General features: G+C 44.4%; 1 protein-coding gene across 1 annotated transcript; it reads right to left on the bottom strand.

The window, feature by feature from the left end:
- Positions 1-10,275: 10,275 nt before the first annotated feature.
- Positions 10,276-11,238, bottom strand: LOC130023718 (olfactory receptor 7C2-like). Its single transcript, XM_056114309.1, has one exon. The coding sequence runs from the start codon at positions 11,236-11,238 to the stop codon at positions 10,276-10,278; it is 963 nt and encodes a 320-aa protein (XP_055970284.1).
- Positions 11,239-11,478: the final 240 nt, after the last annotated feature.

Below are 11,478 nucleotides of genomic sequence, written 5' to 3'. Positions count from 1 at the left end.
ATAGATTTGGAAAAAGACATCGATAGCAACACAATACTAGTGGGAGACTTCAACACCGCTTTGTCACCTCTTGATAGATCAACCAGACTCAAGCTTAGCAAGGACATACTTCATCTGAGGGAAACAATGGAAGAAAGGGACTTAGTAGATATACACAGGACACTTCATCCACAAAAAGCTGAATACACATTCTTCTCAAGCGTACATGGAACATTCTCCAAGATAGATCACATGCTGAGCCACAAAACATGCCTCCATAACATTCAGAAGATAGCGATTATATCAACAATCTTCTCAGACCATAATGCGCTGAAATTAGAAGTAAATCACACACAAAAACAGAAAACGAAATTAAACACATGGAAATTAAACAGTGCGCTATTAAACAACGAGTGGCTTAGACAGGAAATTAAAGAGGAATCAAAAGATTCCTAGAAACGAATGTAAATGAGGACACGAGTTACCAAAACTTATGGGACACAGCAAAAGCGGTCTTAAGAGGAAAGTTTATAGCTCTACAAGCATTCCTCAGAAAGGAGGAGCGAGCACACATAAATAAACTAACCTCACAGCTTAAGAACTTGGAGAAGGACCAACGAAAGGAGCACAACCCTAACAGGAGGAAGGAAATAATAAAACTCAGAGCAGAGATTAACGAGATGGAAACCCAGAAAACAATCCGAAAGATCAATGAAACCAAGAGCTGGTTCTTTGAGAAAATTAACAAAATAGATAAGCCCCTAGCAAAACTCACAAAGAAAGGGAGAGAAAACCCTAATAAACCGAATCAGAAATGAAAAGGGGGTCATTACAACAGAAACTACAGAAATTCAAAGGATCCTCAGAGAGTACTTTGAAAAGCTTTATGCCACGGAACATAAAACCTCGAGGAAATGGATAAATTCCTAGACTCCTACAGACTCCCAAGGCTGAACCAAGAAGACCTGGAATACCTGAACAGACCTATCACCATCAAGGAAATTGAAATGGTAATAAAAATCTCCCCAAGCACAAAAGCCCTGGCCCGGATGGATTCACCAGTGAATTCTCCCAAATCTTTAAAGAAGACTTACTCCCAATCCTCTTTAAGCTTTTCCATGAAATTGAAATATCAAATACACTTCCGAACAGTTTCTATGAAGCAAATATCACACTGATACCAAAAGCAGACAGAGATAACACAAAGAAAGAGAACTACAGGCCGATATCCCTGATGAACACAGATGCAAAGATCCTCAACAAACTACTAGCAAATAGAATCCAACTACTCATCAAAAAGATCATACACCATGACCAAGTAGGATTCATCCCAGGGATGCAAGGATGGTTTAACATTCGGAAATCAATCAACATAATCCATCATATCAACAAAAGAAAAGATAAAAAGCATATGATCATATCAATAGATGCAGAGAAAGCATTTGACAAGATCCAGCACCCCTTTATGATGAAAACCCTAGCCAAAATGGGTATAGAGGGGACTTTCCTCAGCATAGTTAAAGCCATCTACTATAAGCCTACAGCAAGCATCATCCTCAATGGGGAAAAACTGAGAGCCTTCCCTCTAAGATCAGGGACGAGACAAGGATGCCCACTCTCTCCACTGCTGTTCAATATAGTACTGGAAGTACTTGCAATAGCAACTAGGCAAGAAAAAGTTATTAAGGGCATTCAGGTAGGAAAGGAAGAAATCAAGCTCTCACTATTCGCAGATGAAATGATACTATACTTAGAGAACCCAATAACCTCCACCAAAAAACTCCTAGAAACAATAGACTTGTATAGTAAAGTTGCAGGCTATAAAATCAATACCCAAAAGTCCATGGCTTTCCTATACGCAAACAGTGAGAGAGAGGAAAGCTATATGAAAAAAATCAATCCCGTTCGCAATTGTGCCCCAGAAAATCAAGTACCTAGGAATCAGCTTAACTAAGGAAGTAAAGGACCTGTACAAAGAAAACTACAAAACGGTACTTCAGGAAATAAAAGAGGACATGAGGAAATGGAAAGACATCCCCTGCTCATGGGTCGGGAGACTTAACATTGTCAAAATGGCAATACTACCGAAAGCACTGTACAAATTCAATGCAATTCCTATAAGGATACCCATGACATTCTTCAAAGAAATGGAGCAAACATTCCTGAAATTTATATGGAACAATAAACCCCTACGAATAGCTAAAGCAATTCTTGGGAAAAAGAAAATGGGAGGAATCAACCTCCCTAACTTCAAACTTTTCTACAAAGCGGTAATAATCAAAACAGCATGGTACTGGAACAAAGGCAGAACTGCAGACCAATGGAACAGAGTAGAATACACTGACATCTCCCCTCAATCATATGATCATCTAATCTTTGATAAAGGTGCAAGAAATGTGAAGTGGAGTAAGGAAAGCCTCTTTAACAAATTGTGCTGGCATCACTGGACGGCTACATGCAAAAAAATGGGCTCAGAACTCTGCCTAACACCATGTACAAAGGTAAGATCAAAATGGATTAAAGACCTCAACATCAGACCAGAAACCATAAGATACATTGAAGACAAAGTTGGCAAAACCCTCCATGACATTGAGGCTAATGGTATTTTCAAAGATGACACGCCACTGGCTGAGCAAGTGAAAACAGAGATAGATAAATGGGACTATCTTAAACTAAGAAGCTTCTGTACCTCCAAAGAAACAGTGACCAAAATACAAAGACATTCTACAGAATGGGAAAGAATATTCGCCGAATACACATCTGACAAGGGGTTGATATCAAGGATATACAAAATACTGGTTGAACTCCACAAGAAGAAAACATCCAACCCCATCCAAAAATGGGGCAATGAAATGAACAGAAACTTTCTCAAAGAAGAAATCCGAAGGCAAAAAAGCACATGAGAAAATGCTCTACATCATTAATCATCAGGGAGATGCAGATCAAAACCACAATGAGATACCATCTCACACCTCAGAGACTGGCCCACATTCAAAAGAACAAAAGCAACCGTTGCTGGCACGGATGTGGCGAGAAAGGGACACTCCTTCACTGTTGGTGGGAATGCCGACTGGTTCAGCCCTTTTGGAAAACAGTATGGACGTTCCTCAAAAAATTAGAAATTGAGCTCCCATTTGACCCAGCGATACCACTCCTGGGAATATATCCCAGAGAGGCAAAAATGTGTAGCCGAAGTGACATCTGCACTTGTTTGTTCATTGCAGCTCTCTTTACAGTAGCCAGAAACTGGAAGAGACCTGAGTGCCCAAGAACAGATGACTGGTTAAAGAAACTTTGGTACATCTACACAATGGAGTACTATGTAGCTCTTAGAAAAGATGAAGTCATGAACTTTACATACAAGTGGTACAATATGGAAAGTATCATGCTAAGCGAAATGAGTCAGAAAGAGAGGGATAGACATAGAAAGATTGCATTCATCTGGGGGATATAAAATAACAAAAAATGAGATTAATACCCAATAATAGCTGAGATCAACACCAGGAGAATTACTCCATAGAGGCCAGCCGGGTATTCTATTGGAAAGGACAATTCAGATAGAAAGAGGAACACAAAGTGGAGGGTGTTTGGAGGATCCTCCCAGGAGGGGAGATGCAGGTTGAAAGTAGTCTGGACTGAACATGTTCGCCACTCAATGCCTCCTTTGCTGATCACAACACCCAAAAGGAGAGAAAGAACAAAAGGGAATGCCCTGGCACAGTGGCAGGGGGGGATGGGGGGTTGGGGGGAGGGATATTATCCTGGTGGTCGAAAATGGTCACTGGTGGAGGGATGGGTATTTGATCGTGGTATGACCGAGATCCAAGCACAAAAATTTGTAAATCTACAACTGTACCTCATGGTGTTTCACTAATAATTAAAAAAAGAAGTTTCATTGGAATCCCTGAAGAAGAGAAAGGCAAATGTGATGAAGAAACAATAGTTAAAAAAAAACAGGAATAAGAATTTCCCAGATTTGAGGATTAAAGGCACTGAGTTACCAAAAGGCTGAATTGTCCCTGTGAATATGGACTCAATTATGAAAACTCCAAGACACATTATACTCAAAATGACAAAAATCCAAAGGAGAAACAGAATACTGAAAACAGCAAGATAAAAAAAAAATGAACTTAGATACAAAGGAAATCCCGTAAGATGCACAGCAGTCTTATCAAATGAAACTCTGCAAGCCAGAAATGTTTAGAGGCATCGAGTACAAAAATTCAATGACATAAACTTCTCACTAAAAATACTCTTTCCATCTAGATTATCACTCATATTTGAAGGAAAGTGATAGAGCTTGATGGACAGACAACAGTTTAAGGAATTCATAGGCTTGGAACTGGTTTTGGAAGAAGAGTTAAAAGACTCTAAAGAACAGGACAAACTTCCCAGCATGTGGCCCAAGTGGTGCTTTTGGTTCCACACTACTTGATTAAGAAAGGTTACAAACATGTTGATGGGTGGGAATGTTGATTGATCTAGCCTTTTTGGAAAACAGTATGGAAGTTTATCTAAAATCTAGGAATGGCGCTTTCATACAACCTAGAATTTCACGAATTGGGATATACCCCAAGACCCCAAAAATACAATGAAGAAAAGATACCTGAACTTCTATGTTCACTGAAGCACTAAATCACAAAATCTGGAAACAGCCCAAGTGCACAAGAACAGACGACTCAATAAAGAAACTATGGTATAAATGCATAATGGAACACTATTCAGCCATAAAAAATAAAATTATATAATTTTCTGCTACATGGATGGATGGATCTGTAACTATTGAGTGAAGTTAGTCAGAGGGAGAGGGACAGACAGAGAATGCTCTCTCTCATATTTGGTATATAAAGAAACATTATTAGGGGGATAACAAAAGCCCAAAGGCAACAGTCAGGGAAGACTACTATATGGCATTGGTGGAAGGAAGTGACCACTATGGAGGAGAATGAAGTGCTGGAAGGAAGTATGATGTACCTACTATAGACAGAGACTTGGGGGAAGGAGGGTAACTGGAGATATTGGAAGAGAGGAGGAAGACCTCAAAACTCAGAAGAATTTTTCTCCAGAACCTCTTACTCAGAAAGTTCTGGAGACCCACCTCAAGATATACCTTGTAAAGTTATAAGCAATGTAAATATTTGAGTGACCCTATTTCTGTCTATAAGACACACTTAAACGCAAGTTCCCTGAAGCTGTAGGCCTCTGGCCTTGTCAGTGACCGGCAATGGAAGTGTGTTGTGTCTGCAGCTGAATCAGAACCCTCGGGCCAACTCTGCTCTCCGGCTTCGATTATTTACCCCAAATTCTGACTCTCAGGATTTATTAGGAAGTGGTCACTTATCACTTGGTGCCTCAAAATCAGTTTTAAATGTTCAGGCTTTTCCTCCCAGGAAGGGAAGAGAATCAGGGCGTTTGAGTCATAGAATATTTCTCCTTCTTTCAGTCGGGCACTACCAGTCTTTCCTGTCAGAAAATGTCTTGGAGGGGACAGTCTGCCCCAGGGAAGGGCATTTTTGCCGCTCCCTGTTTGAAAGACTCATCCTGTAGTCTTCAAATCAAAGGTCCAAGCATATATGGAGCAGCTTTCACTCGCTACAGGAATTTCACTTCTCAACATAGGCATCCTGCAGCTCTGAACTGCAGAGAATGCAAACGATAAAACCCAGCTCCACTGTAGCACTGTCCTCCTGTTGTTCATCAATTTGCTCGAGCAGGCACCAGTAACGCCTCCATTGTGAGGCTTGTTATTACTGTTTTTGGCATATCGAATAAGCCACGGGGAGCTTGCCAGGCTCTGCTGTGCGGGCGGGATACTCTTGGTAGCTTGCTGGACTCTCCGAGAGGGATGGAGGAATTGAACACTGGTCAGTCACGTGCAAGGCAAACGCCCTCCCCTCTATGCTATCACTCCAGTTCCAGCTCCACTATCTCTGCTTTAATAATCATGCTTTGATTTTATCATCTTTTAAGACCCAGGGATGATTTTGAGAAATCATTTGACCTCAAGATACTGAGGGAGGATGCGAGCAACCTGATTGGGTGTGTGAGAAATTGTCAGGGTCAAGGCAACCCTCCAGTCAGTTCCTAAGGCAGTTGCAGCGGTTGTTGGTGCCACCAGGGGGCACCGAGTGTGCTAATGAGCCTTGAGCTCTGCCTGGGCAAGTGGACAGGTCACTGGGACAGTTCCAGGGACCTGGCTGTGGGGTCCTTGACATTGACCATGGACAAGGATTAGGACTACACTACAGATACTGCCTCTCCAGTATCTATGGCTGTGTAGTCTGTACACGATACATTATGTGTCTGGTTTCTAAGGGCTGTGTGCACTGTGTATACTGAATGCATGGGGTGTCTTGTCCTAAGGACCATGTACACTATGAACCCTGAATACACTGTGTGTCCTGTCTGTGGGTGCCGTATACACTGTGTACACTGAATACTCTGTGTATCCTGTCCCTAGGGTCTATGTATACTGTATGCACTGAATATTATGCTTGGCCTGCTTCTACAGCCTCAATAATGGGGCATGCGTCTCCCTGTTGACTTCTCAGCCTTCCTTTCACTAGAGACTGCACATGTGTCTCCATTTGTACTGGCTTTCCAGTTCCTTCTCTGGGGTGCTGTGCTTTGTTTTTCTCCAGGTGACAGTTTCCCAGCCCCAGTACAGGGCTTCTTCCCAGTGCCCTGTGGTGTGTCCACTCTGCAGCCTTCTGAGCACTGTGCCCTAGGTGCCGGGGTCTGTTATTTGTTATAGCCTTAGTACTCAGGGTCTGCTATTTGCCTAGACCTGTGTCTGTTCATTAGGCACTGTTTCTATTGTCATCATCACCTCTCAGCATGCCATTTCCTCATGGGACCCTGGTCTTGGCACAAAGGAAAAAACTCCTGCTCATTCTCTATTCTCAAGAGGCTAAGTTAGAAGTCAGGTGTATCTCAGTTTTAATATTCTTTCTCGGGGCTCGAGTGATAGCACAGCGGGTAGAGCAATTGCCTTGTACATGGCCAACCCGGGTTTGATTCCCAGCATCCCGTATGGTCCCCTGAGCACTGCCAGGAGTAATACCTGAGTGCATGAACCAGGAGTAACCCCTGTGCATCGCCGGGTGTAATCCAAAAAGCACACACACACACAAATATTCTTTCTCTACAAATTTACCTGCCTTCTAGAATTCTAACCTCCTTGAAGTTTACTCCAAATTTTAGTTAGGTATATATTTTTTCCAGATCAAAGATTACATATACTACCTAAATCAGATCTCATCATATCTCACCACCTAACCATTGGTATGTGATGAGGAACAGGTTATGGTCTATCTATAAGACTTGAGTTTAGTTTTCAATGACAGAGAAAAGTGTGTTCCTTCACTATAAAATCATGTGTACAGTAATTCTTGGCCTTGCTGTTTCCAGAGAAAAAAATGATAGCTTTGAGACATGTGGAGATTTGTGGTATAGCTCAAATTAATATTTTTGATTTATTAAGAAGCCATAGTATGTTTATTTAATGGAGCACTGCTGGTATGTAAGAACGGATGAAATTTTGCAACTTGCTGCTTCTGTGGGCAGATGGCTGGCTTGAGCACGATGGCCACGATGATCAGCCAGACTTGGGGAATGCTGGCAGCCACAGTGCTTACTTCAATCTCACACACCTCTTAACCATCAGCATGTGATGAGGAACAGCATGTGATGTGATTGGACTGGAGAGTATCATACAATTGAAATTAGTCAGAGAGAGAGAGAGGCAGATGCAGGATGACTCTCTCATGTGTGGAATATAAAGAAACACAGTAGGGGTGTAGTAAATGCTGAGTCTCCAAGCCTGTGCTTTTGTGCAGGGAAGCTCTTGGGAGGAAGAAGACATCTTCCTCCTCTCTCCTTCCCTCCTCCCACATTCTGTGTTCTCTCTGTTTACAGTCACAGGCACAGCAGCCAGTCTTAATCTCCACACTGATGTCTCAAAACTATCATTTTTCTCTGGAAACAGCAAGGCCAAGAATTAATGTACACATGCGATAGCACAGCGGGTAGGGTGTTTGCCTTGCACATGATCGACCCAGGTTTGATTCCTCTGTCCCTCTCAGACAGCCCGGCAAGCTACCAAGAGTATCCCATCCATATGGCAAAGCCTGGCAAGCTACCTGTGATGTATTCAATATGCCAAAAATAGTAACAACAAGTCTCACAATGGAGACGTTACTGGTGCCACTCGAGCAAATCGATGGACACCTGGAGGACAGTGCTACAGTGCATGATATTATAGTGAAGGTACACACCTCTGTCTGTCATTGAAAACTAAATTCACATTTTCTAGAGAGATCAGGAGGAGCTGTTCCTCATCACATGCTGATGGTTAAGAGGTGTGTGAGATTGAAGTAAGCACTGTGGCTGCCAGCATTCCCCAAGTCTGGCTGATCATCGTGGCCATCGTGCTCAAGCCAGCCATCTGCCCACAGAAGACATTAGCTCATCATGTTCATGGACTGGTTTCTGTGAGTGCTCTGTAGGGCGCACTTTGTACTGCCTCCTCCTACCCCCAAACTCCAAATCATTACCCCACAGACTTTTAGTGACAGGCTCTTTGCACCCCACTGAGAAGGTCTGCTTTTGCATCTCTTATCTAAAAGCCCCTAAAGAGCCGTGGGACATGGCTGACTTGCAGAAGCATTTCTTTCTAAGTGCCAGCTCTAAAAATAGGAAGTGACAGGATGCAGTGCGGACTGTCATCATGTTTCCAGAGCTGCCCATACAAGTGCTCCTCCTCTTCCTTCTCCAGCTCCCAGTTCTTCATTTCCTGTATCAGATATTTACACCTTATGGGTCATCACATTGCTACCATCAAATGTGAGGGAGAGGGTGCAGTCTAGGTTTGCCAGGGGAGGGGACAGAGTTTGATGATTTCTGAGGGCAGGTGCTCAGGAGTCAACTGTAGTGTGGCTCAAATCCCCTGGACCTCAGCTGGACTCCTTCCCTCTCAAAGTCTGGGGAATTCTCAGCATCTTTTCCCCCACCCCATGACCTCCTGCACACAAAGATCAATGCTCTGGGGGACTCCATCAGAGCAGCCGTCATCTAGCACTTGTCCCAGTGGGAACTGGACCTGCTGGTCTCTCACCAGCCTGAGGGAGCTCTACCAGTCTCTATGGCCCAAGAGAAGGAAGCGTCCAGGGGATGGGGAGGCAGCGAGAAGAGGAGGGAAGAGGCCAGAAAGGGTCTAGGGGGAGACCCATTGTCTGCTTGATCATGAACACACACATATCCTCTTTGTGTTTGGTGGCGATAGAGATATAGGCGCAGAAATGATTGTGTATGTCTCCATTTCTTCACGTGTGTGTTGGAAACCTGGTGGGAGGCAGTCAGGTGGGCAGGGGCTGACAGTTTCCCTGGGGATGAAGGACTGCAGGGTCCACATTTGACAGTGCCTTAGGTGTTTTTTTTTTTTTTCTCAAGGACCTGGAGAAGATCTGGGAAAAATGTGTTTCTCTAATAAGATAATAACCACAACACGTGCCAGGTTCCCCAAGGACAGACTTTGGCTTTGGTTCCCTCCAACAACATGTCACAAGCCAATAAATGTTCTTGTAATGACGAGGATGTCAACAGTAAATTTATCATTAAGTGATACTCCGGCAACACCGTCACTAACTTTTTCAGGTTCTTTGCACACGTGCTCTGAAAAGTCAGGGAATCAGGCAGCAGCTCAGAGAAGTCACCTGGAGGGGAGCCACTGTCTGGAATCCATGCTTGTGCTCACAGCGCTAATCCTACTTTTGCTGTGGTTCTTGCACACATTCTTGTCTGGTGCTCTGGAGATACTCACACATGTGCTCACTGGGAGTCTCTTTTCCAGCCACCGTGTATGCACCCTTCTAATTGTGGTGCTCTCTGGGGTCATGCTTCTTAGTTGTGCTTGCACACACCTAGCTGGGTGTGTCTGAGAACTGCTTGTGGTTCAGAGAACACAGACAGCCAAGCTTCGGGGACCATCTTGGTGCCTGTGGCAGCACTGGGAGATGAACGGTGGCCTCACACTTGGAAGGCAGGTACTTTAGACACTGAGATGCCCGTGGTGCCTTGGTCTATTTTGTTATAAAGTCAAATACTTACTGAGAAAAGCAGCAGTTTCTGTTCTTATAAAGCTAAAATGACTGCTTCCAAAATACAGAAGGCATTCCAAGATATAATTTAAAGGGAAAAGAATAGGGCAAAAAAGATCCAAGGGAAGAGAGGCTTCAGTCCAAGTAAAAACAAGGGGAAATCCTGGATGAAGGAGGCGAGGTGCCTGTGCCCAGATGTTCACCAGCATCCCAGGATGTCCTCACACCTGAGTGGCACTGCTCTACTGAGGAGTCTCTGCAAGGCGCCTTTCATGTCCCTGTTCCTCAGGCTGTAGATGAAGGGGTTCAGCATGGGAGTGACCACAGTGTACATCACCGAGGCCACCTGACTCGCCCTGGAGGATGAAGTAGCTGCCGAGCTGAGGTAGACCCCCAGACCTGTGCCATAGAACAAGGAGACAACTGAGAGGTGAGACCCACAGGTGGAGAAGGCTTTGTACTTGCCTCCAGCGGATGAGATTTTCAGGATGGAGGAGAAAATCTGGGAGTAGGAAAAGAGGATCCCAGATAGAGGAACAACTGCCAGGATGACAGTCACAAAGTACACCACTATGTTGTTGAGGAGAGTATCTGAACAGGCAAGTTTCAGGACAGTAGGGAGGTCACAAAAAAAGTGGGGGACCTCCATGTTTGTACAGAAGGACAGCCTCAGAAGGGTCAAGGTCTCCAGCAGGGAACCAAGGACACTGATGCCCCAGGACCCCAGAGCCAGCAGCCCACAGAGCAGGGGGTTCATGATGGTTGTGTAGTGCAGCGGGTGGCAGATGGCTACGAAACGGTCATAGGCCATCACGGTCAGGAACAAATTATCCAGGCATCCAAACAGAATGAAAAAAAAGATCTGGCTGATGCAGCCTGCATAGGTGATGACTTTGCTCTGTGTGTGAAGGGCCACCAGCATCTTAGGGATGGTGGTGGAGGTGAAGCAGCAATCAGCAAAGGACAGGTGGGAGAGGAAGAAGTACATGGCAGTGTGGAGGTGAGAATCTGAGAGGATGGCCAGAATGATGAGCAGGTTCCCCAGGAGCGTGACCAGGTACATGGACAGAAATAGCCCAAAGAGTAGATGCCGCAGGGCTCCTTCGTCTGCGAATCCCAGGAGCACAAAGTTGCTGTCTGGGGTATGATTTCCTCTCTCCATGGAGCTGCTGGGTTTGCCCAGAGAGAGGGAGAAAAATAACACAGCTTCACTCCAAATAAACATCCCCTGAATGACCAAAACCCAGGCCCAAGGAAATCATGAAGTCGATTTGTCCTGCCCCGTGATTGATAGTCTTGCTGACAATGCTGTAGTTACCTTTGCTTCCCAGGAAACTGTTCACTTGGGGGTTCTCCCAGGTTGTCCCTGTCCTGACCTTCACACCCCATGGAAGTGCACAGG

Source organism: Sorex fumeus, unplaced genomic scaffold, assembly GCF_029834395.1.
Source record: "Sorex fumeus unplaced genomic scaffold, SorFum_2.1 ptg000024l, whole genome shotgun sequence".
In the NCBI taxonomy this organism is placed as follows: Eukaryota; Metazoa; Chordata; class Mammalia; order Eulipotyphla; family Soricidae; genus Sorex; species Sorex fumeus.
This window is presented reverse-complemented; position numbering and strand designations above follow the sequence as displayed.

Coding starts and splice junctions, on each gene's coding strand:
- LOC130023718 (XM_056114309.1), bottom strand. CDS start 11,238: ATGGAGAGAGGAAATCATACCCCAGACAGCAACTTTGTGCTCCTGGGA.